This window comes from Enhydra lutris, unplaced genomic scaffold, assembly GCF_002288905.1.
Source record: "Enhydra lutris kenyoni isolate GAN:26980312 unplaced genomic scaffold, ASM228890v2 scaffoldscaffold26, whole genome shotgun sequence".
NCBI classification, from domain to species: domain Eukaryota; kingdom Metazoa; phylum Chordata; class Mammalia; order Carnivora; family Mustelidae; genus Enhydra; species Enhydra lutris.
In genome coordinates, this window is record NW_019154110.1 from 21,339,294 (window position 1) to 21,358,549 (window position 19,256).

Here is a 19,256-nt window from a genome sequence, read left to right on the forward strand (position 1 = left end):
GCTGGGCGGGCGTGTGCACACACACCCACACCCCAGGCGCCCAGACACAACAAGCTCACCGCAGCGTCGTACTCCCCACCTGCCGGCACCGTGGCTGGTGTCCTCCCTCTCCCTGCGCCTCACCTCCAAGAAGAGGGAATAGGGCAGAGCCACCTGGTGGGGGGGAATGTTGAGGCGAGAGGAAGGGGTGCCAACATGGTGTGAGGGTGAGGGGGGAGGGGCTGGGTCTGGGGGGTGCATCTGGCTGGACCGGGCAGCTGGGTGCCCACAACATGAAAGGTACAGAGGGTGGGGGAGGGGATTCTGATTGCCCTAAGAAATGAACATCTCACATCAGCTCCAGCCCTGGCTTGGACCTGTGCTCCCCAGCCTTGCCCCACACCCTCCCCTGCCCTTCCCCCATGAGGCCCACCTAGCCGCTGTGGTCAGCCCCCCACCCCCAGCTCTTCCACATCCCTGCCACACCAGGGGCAGGGGAAGTGCCTCATCTCAGCTCTCTACCAGAGAAGGTCAAGTTCTGGCAGCCCAGTCCCCTTCCTGAGCCTCAGGGAGGCTGGAACACAGAAGCCTGAGGTGGCAGCACGGACTGATGGCACTCCCTCCCACCCCCCCGCCAGCTTTTCCAAGGTTCAGCCAAGGGGTGACCTAGAAGACCAAACTGGGGCAAGGGGCTGCCTTGCAGAAGGAACTCTGTTGGGAGGCCCCATGGGGCCCGTGCAATCGGTGTGGGGAGGGCTGGGGGCAGTGGGGTCCCCAGGCCACCCTTCGTGTTCTTTCAAAGCTCTGGGAGTGAGAACAGCCTCCTTCAACTCAGCCCAGATCCCACGGCTTGTAGCCATCAGCCCCACAAAACAAGCCTGCTCCCTCTTCCACATGACAGCCCTTCAAATATTTGAAGACAGCTCGCCTGGCCCTGCTGAGCCTCCTCTTCTCCTGACTAAACATCCAGTTCTTAGAACGATTCCTCAAACGCGACGGTTTCGAGTCTCTTTACCACGCCGGGCCTTGTCATCCACCAACCGCCTCACTCACGGCAAGGTTCCCGGAACGGAGGCCGGGACCAGATGGCCTCCCTCCCTATGGGACAGGCCTCCACTCCATCTGAGATGCAGCCACCAACCCTCTCCTCCTCACCCCTACCCACCTCCAGTGAGTTACCCCCACAATGACCAAGTCAGGTGAAGGCTGGGGGTACCCAGTGCTGGGCCGGGGGATCCCCAACACCTTCTGCCCTACCCCGTATCTTTTCCAAAGACCCGAATCTCTTCCAATGATTTGCCCCTATGGAGAGGCCCTACCCACATGGGTTGCTCGCCACTCACTCATCCTTCAAAGGCCACTTCCTCTGAGAAGCCTTCCCAGATAGAACACACGCGGCTCAGATCCTGCCCCTGCCTCAGGCAACATCCATACACACAGAGTGCGTGACATTCACTGTTTGTCACCCTCCAAAGTCCCCACGCATTGGTGTACCTCCTTCCTGTCCTCCTCCCCGCCATCAGGCTAGCAGCATGTGGAAGAAACGGGGAAGTGGGGTGGGAGGGGAGGAAGGCAGAGGGTCGCCCGCCCCAGGGACCATGCCCTTGCACACACCCCTACCTGTTCATGGTACTCGATGCCCATGCTCAGTGTGTTGACCAGGATAGCGATCATGATTCCCCGACCAAAATACTTGCTGTCCACGATCTTCCGGAAAGTGTCACAGATCAGCCTCCAGAAGGCCAGCACAGAGTTGGGCTCCACGTCCAGCCCCAGGCTCTGTCGTTGCCGGCTGTGGGGGTCCCGGACGTCGCTGTGCTGGGCGTCCTGCGTGAGCTCATACACCACCTCGCTGTCTGAGTCGGGCATCTCGTGGCCGGCCAGCTCCACCGGCCCCGCCCCCGCCCGGGCACAGTAGGGGCAGCTGTCTGGCCCACAGGCTCCACTGTCTGCCTTTAAGCAAGGGCTGGAGATCTTGCAAGAGCTTTGGCAGGCGCCTAGGACGGGAGGGCAGAGGTTAGAGGCTCCAGAGCTTCTTATTGGGGTGGCCCTTCCCTCCCAGTGTCTATAAAATGAGTTGGGGAGTGTGGGGTTCTTGAAATGACAGGGGAGCTGCTAGGCACTGAGCAGGCCAGGGACAGTGATTGCCAACAGCATTCCACTGACAGTCCCTACTGGGGGTTCTGGGGTTTGGCAGGTGGACTTGATGTTCCCTGAGGTCCTGGGCAGCTCCCCTGTCTGTGGAGCCTTTAGCAAGGAGCCCAGACCAGCTCTCCTTCCCAGGAAAGCCAGCCCTGCACCCACACCGTGCAGAGCTGCATTTCCCAAGGGATCCTTAAGATACACACACACACACACACACACACAGATGTGTGCTCCTGTAACTCCACCCCCAGACACACACACACGCAGTATGCACACACTCGCATGCACACACGCACTGTGTCCTTACATGTACCATTTGTGAACCATGCATACCTGCACAGCTGAAAACACGCGTGCATACATGCATGCACATTATATAAGGCACCTGGGCTACGCATGCGCATACCTGGGCACACGCACGGACCACAGCAGCACCCTGGCATGTGCACACACAAACTTCATACACCAGATACACGTGTGCACATACATACATGAACGCTAAACACACCCGTGCACAAGCACCCCTATGCACACCAGACCCCTTTGTGCACACATACACACACACACACACACACACACACACACACTCATGCATACAGTGACCTGTCCCAAGACATCGTTGTCCACTGAAATCCAGCTTGGATCATAGAACCAAAGCACTGGAGGAAAGCTCAGCAAACGCCCCGGGAAAGTAGGTCCGGCGAGGCGCAGACGGCTCACCCAGGGCCCCACCCCCAAGAAATATCCAACAACATGTCCCCTCTCACTGCAGGCAGGAGGGATCGCCGTCAATGACCACGGCCCCAGGCCGGCCTTCTACAAAGGAGGGGACCAAAACACGCATGTGTGGGACTGGATTCCATCTCCCGGCAGGGCGGCAGGAAAGCTGGCTCAGAAGGCCTGCCCGTGGCGTTCTGGGATGGCTCCTTCCTGTCCCCGCCCACGTTCCCGCATGACATCCCACACGTACCCCACTGCTCCCACGTGCCACATCCTTCCCGAAACCCTGGGCTTCAGCAACAGAGAGTCTGTTTTCGGGGGAGGGCTCGCCACCCCTGTCTGACCGGGTGGGGGAACGCCCAGAGGTGGTGAGTGTCTCACTTCCCCTGTGACACCGGGTGTCCCTCTCGCCAGGCTAGCAGCCCCTGGAGGACTTGCTGCTCTAGGCCCCTGGTCTCCCCGTGGGGAGCCAACAAGACTGGTGTTTACAAGAGTCCCCTCAGCATGGAGCTCGAGGCAGTCCACCGTCACACATCACCTCCCCTTGGGGCCTCGGAGGCACACAGCCCTGAGTTCATCCCTCACCAATGGCATAACCTTGGGCACGCGAGTCAAGCCACCTCTCTGGGCCTCCTTTTTCTCATCGGTACGACGGGGACGATGAGAAAGCTTATCATCTAAACTGTTGAGAGGCTCCAATGGGCTTCTGCCTGCAAAGCATGTGGCAGGCACAGACCAGTTGGCCAACATGTGTTGGGTCTTCTTGCAAATGGTGTAGAGGCTAGCCAGTGTTCATCCCACAATCATTCTTCTTCTCATGACAATGCAAGAATTCAGATTCCCATTTGAAGGGATGAGAAACTCAGGCCTCAAAGAAGCTACGGGACTGATTGAAGGTCCCAAGGCCTCGAGTGGCAGAATAGGAATCAGGGGCCAGACCTCCCAACGCCAGGTCCCCAGGCCTCTCTGGGACACCACCCAGCCCCTAGGCCAGGGCCCCAGCATACCCCCACCCCTATCCTGGAGTCCTTACCTGTGCTCTGTGTCTCCAGCAGCTTATGCATGGAGCTGTAGGGCCCGGCTGGGATGTTGAGGCTGGTGAGCGTGGGTGGTCCAGAGGTGGGGGCCACCTCCACCAGCGCTCTCTCCTTCAGGGTCTCTGGGGGAGGGCTGGTGTGCACCGTGGGGTACACCTTCCCGCTGCCCACAGTCCTGCCTGACTCCTCAGATGGTGACCTGGGAGGGGGTGCCTGGCAGCGGACTGGCTCCAGGTGGCAGTCGGCATGGTAGAAGCTGTGCACAGACTCTGCGCCCCCCGGAGGGCCCCCGGAGAGGGCGGGCGTTGAGGGTGGAGGCAACATGAGCCGGCGGGACCCACTGGCATCCCGGTCCTGAATCTCAGGGCTGGCCCGCGGGGCCCGCAGCGTCCCATTGCCCAGGTGGTAGTGATGATGGTGATGGTGGTGATGGTGCACCAGGTGGTGCACGGATGGACGGCGGTGAGAGCGAGAGCAGCTCCCGCCGGGCTGGGGCTCCTGGCTGCTGCGGGGCACTGGGCCACTCAGCAGCCCAGCCCGCACGCCCACTGCCCTGGAGACCTGGGCCAGCCTGCGCGCCGCTTTCCGGAGGATGTATACCAAGTACTTGAGCAGCTCCTCATAGCAGCTGCCTGGCTCGGAGAAGCTGGCCAGGGTGCTGGCATTGGACAGAAACCGCACGCGCTGTTCCCGCATCAGCTGGCTTTCCCGCTGCTTGGTCTCTGAGAACTGCGTGGCGATCACCACCAGGCACAGGTTGATCATGAAGAAGGAGCCCACCTGTTGGGGTGGGGACAGGAAGAGGAGATGTCCTGAAGAAAAGGGCACTGTCAGGCCAGTCGCCACATCCCAAGCACTCGTACCCGCCAGGCACTGGGCTCCGTTACTGTCCCAGCATGATCTCATTCTCTTTATTCTCATGACAGTTTCAAGAGGTGGCACTTTTATAACTCCGTCTGACAGGTGAGGAAACAGGCTCAGAGAGGTCAAGGCATTTGCCCAAAATCATTCAGCAAGCTCACAACGAAGCTGAGACTTGAACCAAGCTCTATAGAATTCCAAGGCACGGTTATTCATCATAATGGTATCCCGCAAAGATTTCTCCCAAATTCCCTGCCCCCAACCACGGCCAGCCATGGAGATTCTGAGCACCCCTCCCCAGTTCCCATTAGAAGCAGAGAAGGCTATAGAGATGAATGCAATCTTGGGGACATGGGGTTCTCATATTGGATTGAGCCTTTGAGGTCTTGACAGAAACACTATTCCCAAGACTTCTGCCTCGAATCCTACATCTAGCTGCACGCCTTTGGGTGGGACCCTCAACCATAGGGCCTCACTACCCTCCTGACCATTAGCCTTGCCTGTATCTTCTTTCCCTGTGCCTCTCCCCTCCCCCAGCCAGGTAATGGGCTGAGCCCTGATCCCTGAAGACTAGCCAAGCTGCCATCCCTGACTTGCCCACACTCCCTTGTCCCTGTCCCCATGCCTCAGTTTCTCCAGGACTCCGGGATAGCCATTGTTGGGACAATAATCCAGAGTGAAGGAAATGAATATTTATGGTGACAGAGCAGATTTTTTTTCTAGATTGTGTCCTAGTAATTATGATAATTAGCTTCACTAATATGATTCCAGAGAGCTGTTTGGAAGATTTTTCACGGGTGTGTGGGTGGAAACTAGGCCCCTTACCACCCTGTCTGCATCCTTCCCCTCCCCCAGGCTCACAGAGAGAAGCATACTGAAAAGACCACGCTTCCTAGAGATGCTGACCTCGATGCCCCCCAGGTGATGGTGGGGGATGGGAATAGGAACCAAACCTGGCCCCTCGTCCACATGCAAGGGGCAGGAGGGCATGGCCTGGATGACTGGTTCTTTCCTAGGACCCACCCTCTGCCTCTCTCCCAGAGCTGTCTTAGTAGGTCTCCATCTCTCTCCAGAGTTTGCCCCAGGTCCCAAGTAGATCTTAATCTCTGTCTTAATCTCTCTTTCTCAGTATCTGTCCCTCGCTCTGGCTCTGTCCCTTGGTGAACTGTCACTCTGTCCTCTTGGTGACCTAGAGAAGGGCTGGGCTTGGAGCCTGTAGCCTGGGGTTGAATTCTCGGGTTTCTGAAGCTCAGAGTCCTCCTTTAGAAGACGCCCCCCCCAACTCCCACCCCCAGCTTGCCTCACCTCCCCTGCCCGGCCAGGACCATCCACTGCACACGCGGAACCCATGATGGGGTCAGACAAACGAGGAAACGTGGGTTTCCCCTCTGCAGAATGGAGATGATAATGGGATCGTGGTGAGGACTAAAGGCACCAGCACATAAAAAGTGTTGAGAGTAGGAGTGGTGCATAGTAAGTGCTCAAAAAATACTAACTACCAGTAGTAGCAGATCAGTTATGAACTGGGAATGGTAGGGATGACAAGCATCAAACATGGGGACCCTTGACTCTGTCTTCTGCCCTTGTGAAGCCTTAGAGCTTCTGAGCTGGCAAGAACAAGAGGTCGTGTAGTGTTTCTCAACACTGAATGCCAGGGAGTCTGGATGGTATGATTCTGTTTGCAGGACAGTCGTGTTAAGACGCTTACTGTCTCTCCCCAGCCCCCCAGCCAAATGCCAGTAGTGCTACCCTATACCTCGTGAAAACAAGACCACGCTTTGCTATTTCCCAATACACTCTGGGTTGAGAATCACCCATTTTACTGATAAGGAAGCAGAGGCCTAGGGTGGGGCTGGGGGGCTCATGGGGAAAGACTTGCCCAAGGTACTAAGTGATAGAACCAAGCCTTGACCTTGGATTTACTCCTGACTCCTCATGACAGGTGCCCTCTCTACCTGAGTCTCTGAGGGACCAGTCCTGAGACCAAGCTAGCGTTCCCCTCTCTGGACTCCTCCCACCTGTTTCCCCAGGACCCCTCTTCCCATAGGGGCCCAAGGAATCACTCACGATGATGAGGAGGATGAAGTAGATGAAATTGTAGAACGAATGAGCATCCATGACAAAGTACATGATGTCGACCCAGCCCTCCAGCGTGATGACCTGGGGAGGGCGCAGAGGGAGAGGCTGACTTGGTGGGGGTGGCTAAATCCTCCTGTGATCTCCTCAGAGGCCCCAGCCCCCTCCCAGCCCTGAGGACCGCCTGCTCCAAGACAGGACTGCGTCCTGGTGCTTGCGTTCCAGGGAACGTCTCGGTGCCCAGGCAATCCCACCTGGAAGATGGCAATCCAGGCGTAGCCGATGTTGTCGAAGTTGATGGCGCCCTTGAAGGGGTTGTGCTCCCCAGCAGAGCAGTTGGTGTAGTACTGGTTCCAGTTCACACAGGTGGTATTGCTGGAGCTGTTGTAGGCCTCATAGTCCAGGCCACAGGGGGGGCCGCCGCCGCCCTCCCCGCGCAGCGTGGGCACACTCCTGCATGAGCGCATGCCATTCTCCCGCGGCTGAGAGCAGATGAAGGGGTTCTCGTCCTCGTTCTCCGTCTGGTAATAGCGTTCCAGGTCCACACTCAGGGGGCTGCAGGGGGGGCAGGGAGGAGCTGAGAGCAGGGGTCTCCAGGGAGACACCCCAGGAAGGATGAGCTGTGTGGATGTAGTGAGACCTGCAGAGTGAGCTGGGTGGGGACGAGAGCTGGGCGTGCAGCAGCTGGGGGCAGGGATTTCTGGGTGTGGGTTGGAGGGCACTGGGAGTGTGCAGACTGAGGGTGAAATTCCAGAGTCGGGATTGGGGAAGGTTATGCCCTAGGGCAACAGTATTCTAACATGGCTGCCCACCAGGCTCACGGAGGAGCTTGTAAGGATCGCCATGGCCGCGCTGAACCCCAGGCCAATGAAATCGGGGACCCACGCCTCAGGAATTTTTTTCTAATTCCCCAGATGACTTCAATGTGTAGCCAAGTTTGAGAACCAGATGTGTCACCGATATGCAGACAGCGATGTCAATGGCAGTGGGGACTGGGGTGGGTCCCAGCCCTGCAACCATAGGTCCCCACCCCCCTCCCCATCCCGGGCGACACTCACAGGCTGAAATTCTCCGGCAGGAAGCATCGGTTACGAAGCAGCCCTGCCCATAGCTGGACGCCAACGATGCCGAAGATGAAGAAGACGAAGAAGCAGAGCAGAAGGACATTGCCCAGCATGGGCAGCGTGTCCAGCAGCAGCGTGACAAGGATGCGCATGCCTGTGGGGGCAGAAGCCACGCTGGGGGTGCCAGGCTGGCCAGCCTAGGCCAGCTGCCACGGGCCTGGCAGCACACCCAGAGGGGGCCTATAGGGGTTTCCCGGGCAGAGACACCCAGTTCAAGCTGGAGGGGAGACCAATGGACACCTCTAACTCCACAGGCAGGCCTGGCAGCCCCAAGCCCCTGCCCACCGTCCCTCTTGCCCCATCCGTATGAATCAGCACATAAGACCACCAAGGATGAGCCAGAGTGCTCGAGGGTTCCAAAGCTCCTCTCTCCTGCACCACACCCCTGCTAACTCCCCACACCATCTCAGCTCACAGAGGAGGATCGAGGAGGCTCAGAGAACTGATAGGACTTGTCCAATATCACAGAGCTGCACGGCGTTCTACTTCTAGATCCCACCTCCCAATGTACACACATACACACACACACACACACACACACACACACACACACACACACGCCTCTCACCTGACACAGTCACCTGACCTTCCTAAGTCATCAGTTATCACCACTGCAGTCTTTGGGGAAACTGAGGCAGAGAACTCCAGGAGGAAGGTCCGCAAGGAAGCAACCTCACTTCGAAAGCCAGACCCTCAGCAAGGGTCCAGACCCCCTGAGCTTCGCTATGGTTCTGAGCCCCCTGCTGGGTCCATTCTCTGTTGATACAGAGCCCCACATCGGAGGTGAGGAGACACAAGGCCATCTTCTCCAGTGACCATCAATTAGCAGGCCACCAGAGCCCCTCCCCCTCCAGACTTGTTGGAGATACTGCCCTGGCTCCTCATTCCAGGTCCAGGATTCCACACCATCCATACCCCACCTGCTCTGAACCACCCCCAGGCCACCAAACCCTTGTTATGCACACAGATCTCTAATGGCTGGTTTTGACCCCCCAAATGCCACTCATGGCCCCCCTGCCCCTCCAGAGGAAGAAGCTTCTAGGCAACAGCTGATTAATCCTCCTGGTGCCCTGTGGCCGTCCTGCCTGGCCTTTCAAGCCCGGCCTTCTCACTCAGTCCCTCACCCCCTCCTCCAGCCTCAAACTCCTTCAGCGCCTCTGGGCTCCAGCTGAGATCAATTCCTCAGGGTTTGCATTAAGGGAATTACACTGGTGGTTAGACAGAGGCCTATAAATCTGCCAGCCATCACCTGGGGTGGGAAAGGCGGCGAGAGCGGGCGTGCCCCTTGTCTGGGGCTCCTGTTAACACTAACGTCCCGAAGCCCAGAGGACACGGAGCAGCACTGCCCACCCAAAGGCAGCCGCATCTCATATACATGCACACACACACACAAACACACACACAGCACAGGGGGCTGCTGCTACATCGGGCACAGAGCCCCAGAAACATGCTCCTATCCCCCACTCCCGACTCTTGGGACCGAGGTGGAGACCATTTGCGGACTGTGTAGGTTGGGGACTTGCAAAGGGGGCCTGAGCAAGGGTGGGGGGGGCCAGGATGTAGGGGGAGCTAGAGCTGCCAAAGCTTGGCTGGCTCAGGAAACCAATGCGGTTTAATTTAGATAATGGTCCCGCAGTCAGTTGCGGCAGTGGGTTGGAAGGGGGTGGGAAGGAGGAATGGGACACAGGCGGAGGGTGAGACATGGAGTGGCCTTGTCTGGAGAGAAGTCATGCTCAGTGTGGCTAGTATGGTCTCACTCGTGGGAGCCCGAGTGCGTGAAAGGCTGTTCTAGCTAGAAAACACCATTACACGCTGTACCCACCCCTCCTGGCCTACCCACCTCTCCTCCCCCTTCCCACTCACCCCTGTTCCCCTGGAGGGAGCTGTCCTCTAGCTGAAGGGAAGGAGTCATTTGAGACATGTCTGAGATTCTGACCCCTAAATCAGGCTAAAATAAGGGGGACGGTCTTTTCAGGTAACTCTCCCAGGGCCACAGGCCGGTGTGGGGGCTCCGTTGGCTCCAGTGGCCCCAGCTCCCCACTGAGCCCTTGTCTGATGAGATCTGCCTCGGACTGCCAGGCCCTGATGAGGCCGGTGAGTGGTCAGGAGGAAGGGGTGGGATCTGGGGTTTCCAGATTTCCTCTGGGGGCTCTCCATCCAGGGGCTGAGGGCCAAGGGGTCACTCACTGGGCACCCGGTTAATGGCCCTGAGCGGTCGCAGCACGCGGACTGTCCTGACAGCTGAGAAGCTGACATTCTGCAGGTCCAGCGAATACTCCAGCATCCTGCAGGGAGGGGCCCAAAGGGAGGCCCTTTGAGTCTGAGGCCGCCATGGGGGTCAAAAGAGGTCAGTGAGGAATCTTGCTGCGGTGCGGCAGCAAACCTCTGACTCCTCCCTCTCCTCCACCAAGGGACCCCGAAGAGCCAGCTCTCTGTCTGGGGGCAAGGCCACCCACAAGCCAAGGACAGATCCCCATGGAAGAATAAACAGAGGAGGACGTGGAAGCAAGGGCTCGAGCTTTACAGGCAAGACCGCCTCAGACCCTGAGGGGACAGCCAGGAGAAAGCACGGCTGGAAGTGGGCGGGGCAGGGGGGGTGGGGGGCAGTGCTGGGGCCTAGGACCCTGGTCCTGGGGCAGGGACTGATCCGGCCGTTGCTCTCCCACCTCCAGCCCAGGTCCTCACCCTGCAATGACGATGAAGAAGTCAAGCCGGTTCCAAGTGTCTCCCAGGTAACACTTTTTCCCGAAGATACCCAAGGCCACCATCTTCACCACCATCTCCACGGCGAAGAAGGCAAAGATGAAGTCGTCAAAGGCCTGGTGTGGGAATGAGAGGCTTTTGAAACTGGGGGGTGGGGGGGGAACAACCCCCCCCCCCCCCCCCCCCCCCCCCAGCGGGGTCAGGGCCCCTCCCAGAGACATTTCAGCAGTTACTCAACTCAGGATGTCCCCTCCCCCAATGCCCCCCAACTCACCTGCAGGATCCGGCAGCGCTGGGAGTCACAGGCGATGTCCTCACATGGCCGGAACATGCCCAGGGTCACACAGTTGAGAAGGATGACCAACATGCTGATACGCTCAAACCAGGTATCCGGGGGGTTGGTCAAGGAAACAGCTGGCAGGGGCTGCAGCCGCACCTGCGCCACCCCCCCCCAGCCCACCCCAGCACCTCCTGCTTCTCACCCCCCCCCCACCCCCCCCACTACCCCCCACCGCCCTCCGCCATCTGAAACGGGGCCCACGTGTCTGACCGAGCCCAGGCCGGAGCCCAGGCCCAGGCCCATCTTGGCCGTCACCTCTCCGCACCCAGCTTCCTCGGCTATAAAGTAGGAAAAGCCACAAATACCCTGACTATTTGCACAAGCCATTTGGGGGATAAAATCGATCGTGCCTGTGGAAATGCCAGACACCAAGAGTGTGCTGCTGAATCTGAATCCTCTTCTGTCCTACCTCCCGGGGAAGATGTGAGAAGCAAATGAGAGAATGCAGTGAATGTGTGACACAAACCTAAAGTAGGATTATGCCTGCCTTACAGTTTACCAAGCGCTTTCACGCCACGCCACATCTGATGCTCACAACAGCCCCGAGAGGTATCCGGGGTGGATCACTCTCTTCCCCGGAACCCAAGTGCACGGAGGCCCGGGAGAGCCCAAGTCCTACGCTGAAGGTCACGGGAGAAGCTGCAATGGGACCGAGGCATCCGAGCTTCCAATCTGGGACAGCGGCTGCCACAGTGGCTCCGGTGTGCAGGGGAGGGGCTGGCGGGAGCGTGCAGGCACCGGTCAGACGGGCAGGGGTGCGCAAGAGTGTCCATTGCAAGAGGGTCCCCAGCTGTAACTGTTCTCCACCACAGCACCAGAGCCTGTCACCCCCTCTCCAAGTGCCCACCCTGCCCCTGGCCTCCTGGAGCCCTCAGGTAGCCTCCAAACACACTCCTGCATTGACACAATGAGGACCCACCGCATACCAGGCCCCGGGCTGGATGGGAGTCCCCACCCCACGCAGAGCAGACAGTACTCTGCACACACGGACTGCGAGTCTTTCCACGGGGTGGATTTTAGTAAGGGCCTGACTTCCAGCCCATCAACGGGAGAACGTCCGAAGTGGGTTCTGGACCTTAGAAGGGTCTGGACGTGGGACCCACAGAGAAGTGATCCAGCATCCTCTTTTTCTAAAGGAAATATGGGGTGGGGAGAACAAAGAAGATAGAAGGGAGCGGAGAGTGGAGACGGGGCAAAGGAGGGGCTTCAGGGAGGGGGGTGGAGGGTGTTGTGGCAGCCCACCGTACGACCCACCAAGCCACACTGGGGCACAGAGGACCTAGGGCAGGGGAATCTTCCTGTCATAACCTCACTTCTGGAGTGCAAAGGCTCTGTCCGGGGATGCCAGGAATTTCCTCCCAGCTGGTCCCGGCCACCCCACTCCGTAGCAGCTCAGGACACCCTCGATCCCCTCCTAGGCCTCTCTGCCACTTAGGTCCTTTGCCCTCACATCCCTTCCCACCGACAGGCACCCAAACAGGCTAGGCACTGCAGTTTTCCAAGCCTCCACCTCCTCCTCACCAGAATAAGAGTAAAAAAAAAAAAAAAAAAAGTTCTAGGTTTTGGGGGTAAGTAGATGGAAGGGGGAAATCAAGAGAGTGTTCTGTTTCCTTGGAGCTGTTTTCTAGAGTGGAACCTGAGCCGAATGGACGTCTCCCCAGAAGGGGGGTCAGCCAGGGGTCACCCTGGAAAAAGGAGGATGGGGAGGGAGCTGTCTTGGGGTGATTCTCTGGAAAGGGAAGGACACAATTACCCTCAAGAACTGGTCTGCATTCCCCAAGCTAGCCCCCTCTTCTCTGCAGGGAAGGGACCCACATGAGCAGTTATCTCTACAAGGGGGGCTGTGGGCAGTTCTCTTGGGAAGAGGGGCTCCTGGAACACCTATTTGGACCCTTTGAACGGCAGGGATGCCGCCACGCCCCATGCTGTCTGTGCACTAGTCTCATCCCCCTTGCTGAAGCAGGGACACTCAGATACACGCTCGTATCCCCTACGAAGGGGACAGTAGCTCCTGGCATGTGGCAGACGATATGCGGAGGAAACAAACGAACAAACGAATGAATGAATGAATTGATCAATCGTTCAGTCTCCCTGCTTAGAAGCCACTGGATCTCCTGTCAGGTTTTCCTGTCTTGTCTGCCTCAACAGGGATACACTGATAACAATGGGGGAGGGGGCGGAAGGGACATCACAAAGGGGCTGGGACTCCTTCTGTTCCCACCTTCTACATGCTCACCCTGGGGCCTCTTATAGCTAGATTCTGCCTCCAAATAACCCCATCTCCAGCTCTGGACCATGGAAACCCCTTGTCAGGCGTCCCCTTGGGAATTTAGTACATCTCAGTTTCATCCTGTTTGCTCTCTACCTTTCCCCATCCCTATAGGTAACCGTTAATGGACAGGGAAGATACCAAGGCACAGGGACCTGGGGGATAATCTGAACAGAAATAATTAATGAGGATGGGGGTCTTTCACCCTTCTCAGGGTAAGGCTCGTTTCCTTGGGAACATGGCCTTATGTCACCGTGTGATGTTCCCTTGTTGCCATAACAACAGGAGGATGTGTCACCAGGTGGTGTGGATTTGTTGCTATGGCAATTAAAGGGACCCCCTCACACATGAACTCCCCTTCACCAGACTGCTGTCTTGTCCTCACGCAGGGAAGAGAAAGTAGGAGACCCACAGGTTATCAGGTTGGGGGGAAACCATGTGACAAATCCCCATGGCAACCAAGGGAACGGGAGACACTGGTTGCCATAGTGACTATGAGAGACCTGTGCAGTCACATGTCTACTGTTGCTATGGCAACTGTCCGGGCTGGAGTGGATCCCAAAGGGGGAGGTGGGTAGGAGAGGGGAGGCTCTTTCTTCTCCCCACAGCCCACCATCAAAAGCAGAGAAAAAGGAAATGGCAGGGTGAGGAAACCCACTTCCATCCCTCCTCCTCTTCTCCCTCCAGGAGAACTAGAGCATGTTATCTGTACAACTCAGTCCTCTCTGTGGGGCTTTATCTAGAGCCCTTGCCTAGCCTGGCAGCTGTAAGGGAGAGGGAGGTGGGGACAGGAGGGAGGAGGACTGGGGCACCTTCAGGGGCACCGGGGCTCGGGCATGACTAAGAAGAGAAGCAGGCCCTCCGGCTGTCCCGCTCCCCAAACTGGAGCCTGGAAATCTGAGACAGAGGAGCACTGAGGAGGAAATGGGCCTAGACCCAGGAATCCTGGCCTCCTAGTATGAGTTGGGAAGGTGGGATCCTTGTCTCACCCGCCCCACAGAGCCACAGAGCGGCTGCCATCTATCCGGGGGATTCTGCATTCCTGGGGGGTGGTGTGGACTATAGGGGCTCAGCAGTGTGGCCAGCACTGGGGAGGCGGAAAGGGGGATTCCCCCAGCCAAGCCCCCACTCCCACAGCCTGTTTTCCAGTGGTCTCCTCCGCTCCAGCCTGTGGGCGTGTGGGGAGAGAGGTTTCCAGCTGAACTGAAAACTGAAGCCCGAAGAAAGGCAACTGGCCCCACCCAGAGACAGAGACGGGAGACCCAGAGACACAAGAGAGCCGGCCTGTTGGAATCTTTGGAAGGGGAAATAGGCCAGAAATCTGATTCAAACGTCTGTGACTCTGTGTGTGTGTGTGTGTGTGAGCATACACACACACACACACATACACACACGTGTGAGCAGCTGTGTCTGTCGCCACCCTGGCTGAGGCAGGCAGGGTGGGGTGAGGGCTGCAGCGGGAGCGAGGAGGGGTGGGGGGGGTTTGAGTGGTAGGGGTAATCCCAGGAATGGCTCCAGCTGGCACTGTGGGTGATGGGGAGTCCCCCAACAGTTCCGTGGAGTCGAGTGGGTGTGTAACCCAGCAGGAAGGTGGGCCTGGGGCCGGAGTGCTACGGGGTGCTCTGCTCCCCCAGTCCCGTTCAGTTCCCTAGCCCTCTTCCTCAGCACCCCCTCTGGAGAGTCTTGGGTTTTAAAATGAGAGGAGGGAATTGGTGAGGGCACAGGAAGAACACCCCCTCCCATTTCCTCTGAGGACCAAAATGGAGATTTCTCCCTAGGTAAGAGAAACAGGCAAACTTGGGGCACTGGGACAGTGGCAAGGAAAACTCCAGAAATTCCTGGTGCCCCCTCCCCTGCAGACGCACACACAGTGACGCAGTCATACACTCACCCTCACTTCTGGAAGCCATTAGGGCTCCTGCCTTTCGGGCCTCCCCCTTCTCCTCCCCCTACTCCTGGCAGGCTCCCTTCTCCCCCTCTGGCCCCCCTCTCACTCCCCCTCTCGGCATCCCAAATGCCAGCCTGTGATTTCCAAATGAGAAAAAGCTGTGCTGGGCTCTGAGCTTGGAGAAACTCCTACACAAACTTCCAGATGTGACACAACAACCAGAGAGGGAATGCTCAGGATCTCCTTTCCGGGAGGGGCGATGCACTCCCTCACACTTCAAGAAACACATATTGGAAAGTCCAACTGGCTCCCCTATAACCGGGGAGGAGGGGGGCCCTACTGATGGGAGTGCCCCTGGTCTTCACAGTACCAACACAGGCACTTCTGAGCCTCTCTTCCTTTTGCTGCCCTCCCTTTCCCCATACACACACACACACACACACACACACACACACACACTCACACCCATGCAAACTACTTCCTACCTGGGTCTAGATCTCCTCTCTAGGAAACCTGGTGTGTTAGCAGCTACAGGAGGAGGGGCTGAGAAAAATGGCAACAGAAGTCTGACTAGCTTCAGTTAGTGAGGGAGGTGTCCCTATGTCTCTCAGACTCAGAGGTGCAGAGAACCTCGTGGAACCAAGGGAAGCTTCACTAGTACCAAAAAGAGAGAATGGGAAAGACTGAAGTCCAAGAGATAGCTCAGAGCCCCTCCGGTGATGACAACACAGGTTCGCCTTGACACTCAGGTGTGATAGGATTTATGGGACCCAGCACAGGCACCCCCTTGGCCAAAAAAATTGTTCTCAACCCATCCTCAGCCAACCCAGGCTTAGTGACTTGTCTAGGCCTAGTGACGCCGCCGGCCCACATCCCAGACTCCCACTACCCCAGACGTGAGCCTGCTCCTCCACCCCCAAGAAGAGCACTGGGGTCCCACCTCTCTTTTCTCGTTCCAGCCTTCTCCACTTGCTCCCTCTCAGAGCCCCTCAAGGAAGGAATCTGCTCCCAGACCATTCACTAGCCCCTAGAGCTAGGGCAGGTGGGAAGATGCTGGCCGAGAGATATGGTTGTTTTAGAGGGGGAGGGAAAGGAGAGATCTCTCTACATTCCCTGGACTCCTGAGGAAGAGGAGAGGGGGATAGGCTTTTTACCATTCATGGAGAGGGTACGTGGTTAAGGTTAGAGAGGAGAGATAACCAGAACCCGTCTTCTCAGAGACATTTGTTCCCCATGTCCATCTCTACATGGAGAAAGGGGCCTGGGGGGTAGGGGTGCAGATGTGGGGGAGGAATCAGACCCCTCTGAGACCCCCTACCTCTCTCTCTGCAGCTCAGAGAGAAAAGAAGAAGGGGTAAGGGATGGAGATAGGGTGTAACGAGGGGAGCTTCCTAAAAACCTGCGGGGTGTAGAGTGTGGGGGTTGGGTGGGGGACACAAGCTCACATCCCTGCTTTGCGCACTAGAGGCAGCAGAGCTGCAGAGAGTGAGGGCGGCACCGAGCTTCCCCCACCTTCCCCAAAGCAGAGTCCTGGTTGGGCTCTTAGGCTTTGTAAAGCCTAAGGGAAACCTGAGTTCTCCCACCCGGGGCCAAAAGAGCCTCTGAGCTGGGAGGAAGGAGTCAGGAGAAGCTGTCAAGACCGGGGATGGCAGCGCAACCCCCCTTTCCTTCCGGCAGTGACAGGACCCACCCCGGAGCCTGGGAAACCTGCATCAGTCAAGCTGGAGCTTTGTGCTAGGGGCTGGGGGAGAAGCCAGGGGGCTCAGGGGGCTGGGGTCTCCCCTATTACTCCAGATCAGGCGGAGGATAGGGGACAGTGCCAAATCTACCTCCCCAGAATGTGGGGCTTGCATCCCACAAACCCAGGCAAGGAGTAGAGCCCGGGGTGCTGGACCCGAGTCTTCCTTAGCCAACCAGCTTCCAGCCTCACTGTTCCCCCAATACTTTCTCCAAGGCTGCGGTCTCACATACCTGCCCCACCATCAGGCGGGAGCACTCTATTTGTGACAGGGTAACTTGGACCCACTTAATCCCATCCCCCGCTGGTCAAAGCTCTCGACACAGTCTTTCCCTCCACAAGAAAAAAAAAATCTAGCACAAAACTCCCTAACCCCAACACAAAGCACCCCGCGCTGAATGAAGAATTGGGGAGAAGGGAGGAACTCCGGGCAGTGGGCTCCAGCTGAAAGGGTCTCAACTCCAGCCCTGGGGGCAGACAGCTTCCCCTTCACCACCACATCTTGTTCTCATTCTGCGCCCCTGACATCAGCCGCCGCCGGAATCTCCTTGTTGTGCCTCCAACCCGCGGGTGGGGGTGGGGGAGTTAGGACCTGGTCCCCGCCCCCCAACATTTCCCTCTGGGTCAGTAGAAACCCCGGCCTCGAGGACCAGGTTGGGGGCGGGGAGCAGACCCTAGAATCCACCTCAAACTTTGGAGCGGGGGCCGGAGGGAAACCCAGAAGATCGCAGTCCCCCCTCCCCCGTCCCCGCAGCTTCCTCCCCCCCCCACCCCCCAAACTCGGAAACCCAACCCAGCTCGCTAACGGGCGGCGGGCGGAGTAGAGCTCCCAGGCTCCCGAAGCTTCCCACATCTGGAGGATGACGACCCTCCCCTGCCCACATCTGGAGAGCGTCCAGCTACAAACCAGCGGGGCACGTCTCCTCTCTTTTCCTGGCCTGGATCCCAGCCCCCCAAGGAGGACTGAGGTGTGTGTACCGAGGTGGGGCTCGTCTGGGGTATCAGCCAAACCTGCTCCCGTCCCCCCCCCCCCCCTTAAGCCCCCCCCCTCCCCTTGGCGCCCCCCCCCCCCGCTTCTGCCCACCTTCCAGCTCACTTCTCCGACTCACCTGGCTTTCGGTCCCCTCCGGCGGCGCGGCCCGCCCCCCTGCGGACCCCTTAGCCCGGCCGTCGTGCCCTGGAGGATATGGATTACAGACCGTGCGGAGACACCAGCTCCGCGGGCGGCTGTCCTGGCTCAAGTAGAAGAAAACCACCGGGGCCAGCGCCGGGTACGGCAGCCCCTCCGCCTCGGAGTCCGCGCTGCCCGGGTCCTTTTCCGCCGACCCCGGCCCCGGCCGGCCCCCGGCCCCCGACAGGTCGTTGAGCCGCATGAAGCTCCGGGGCTGTCCTGACTCCTCGGTGCCCGCTCCATCCTCCTCCTCGTCCATCCTCTGGCCAGCCGGGGCCCCAAGCGGTCTTGAGAGGGGCGAGCGGCGCCCCTCAGAGGAGGTGTCCTCACGCCACCGGGGGGCCCCGGCGGGGGCGCATCTGGGGGGCTCTAGGGCGCAGGCTGAGCCCCCGGGAGGGCCAGTTCAGCCCAGCTCCCCCTGCCCGCAGGGGCATGCTGCCCGCGGGGCGCCGGGTCGCAGGGAAGCCCCGCCCGGCGCGAGTCCCGCTTCCCCAGGGCTCCTGGGGCCCCCCCGGGCCAGCCGGCCGGCTCCCCCTCACTTTGTTCCGGCTTCTTCGCTTCGCGCCCAGGCTCCGGTCGCCCGATTCGGCGCTACCTTCCGCGAAGCGGCCGGGAGAGGGGGAGAGAGAAGAGGGTCGGAGAGCGGGGGATAAGAGGGGACGCCCCCTCTTCCCGCGGCGCAGCTGGAGCAAGATCTAAGGGGTCAGCATCGTCCCGGCTCGGCGCCAGCGGCGGCGGGGGGAGGGGAGGAGGGATCTCTTTGGGGTGGGTTTGGAGGGGGTGGGGGGCGGCTCCTTCCTCCGCCCCGCGGCGGGCTCACGGTCCGGGAGGGGCGGGGAGACGGTGGGGGGCCGTCCCGGGCGGGGGTGGAGGCGGAGATGCCGCCGCCGCAGCCACCGCGGTGGCTGCCGCTGCCGTAGCTGTCGCCGGCGCCACTGCCTCCTCCTCCGGCCGAGACGCGGAGCGAGCAAGCGAAAGCGGCGGCGAGGAGCCCGGCTCACACCACAGCTGGATCCCTCACTCCAACTTCAAGCCTCGGCCCCGCCTCTCCCCAGCCAGCCTCGCAGCCAATCGCTGCGCGCCGTCGGCCCCGAGGCGCGCGCCCATTGGCGGGCCGCCGTGGCAGTGAGGGCGGGGGCGCCGGGGAAGAGAACCACAGCTGGAATCCGGTTCCCACCCCGAAGCCCAGGACCGCCCCTCTCCCC

At 59.2% G+C, this 19,256-nt stretch overlaps 1 protein-coding gene across 26 annotated transcripts in view; it reads right to left on the minus strand.

Annotated features, from left to right (window-relative positions):
• The window catches only part of LOC111151233 (calcium voltage-gated channel subunit alpha1 G), a 61,292-nt gene extending 42,982 nt beyond the window's left edge, over positions 1-18,310 (minus strand). For all 26 annotated transcript variants that reach the window (XM_022509064.1, XM_022509058.1, XM_022509054.1 and 23 more), the window contains exons 1-9: positions 18,069-18,310; positions 10,920-11,031; positions 10,628-10,761; positions 10,130-10,227; positions 7,877-8,036; positions 7,073-7,373; positions 6,810-6,902; positions 3,878-4,661; positions 1,600-1,976 (exon numbers count right to left, since the gene is read on the minus strand). In XM_022509064.1, coding sequence (XP_022364772.1) covers positions 1,600-1,976; positions 3,878-4,661; positions 6,810-6,902; positions 7,073-7,373; positions 7,877-8,036; positions 10,130-10,227; positions 10,628-10,761; positions 10,920-11,031; positions 18,069-18,310 — 2,301 coding nt within the window. The remainder of the gene's footprint in view (positions 1-1,599; positions 1,977-3,877; positions 4,662-6,809; positions 6,903-7,072; positions 7,374-7,876; positions 8,037-10,129; positions 10,228-10,627; positions 10,762-10,919; positions 11,032-18,068) is intronic.
• Positions 18,311-19,256: the final 946 nt, after the last annotated feature.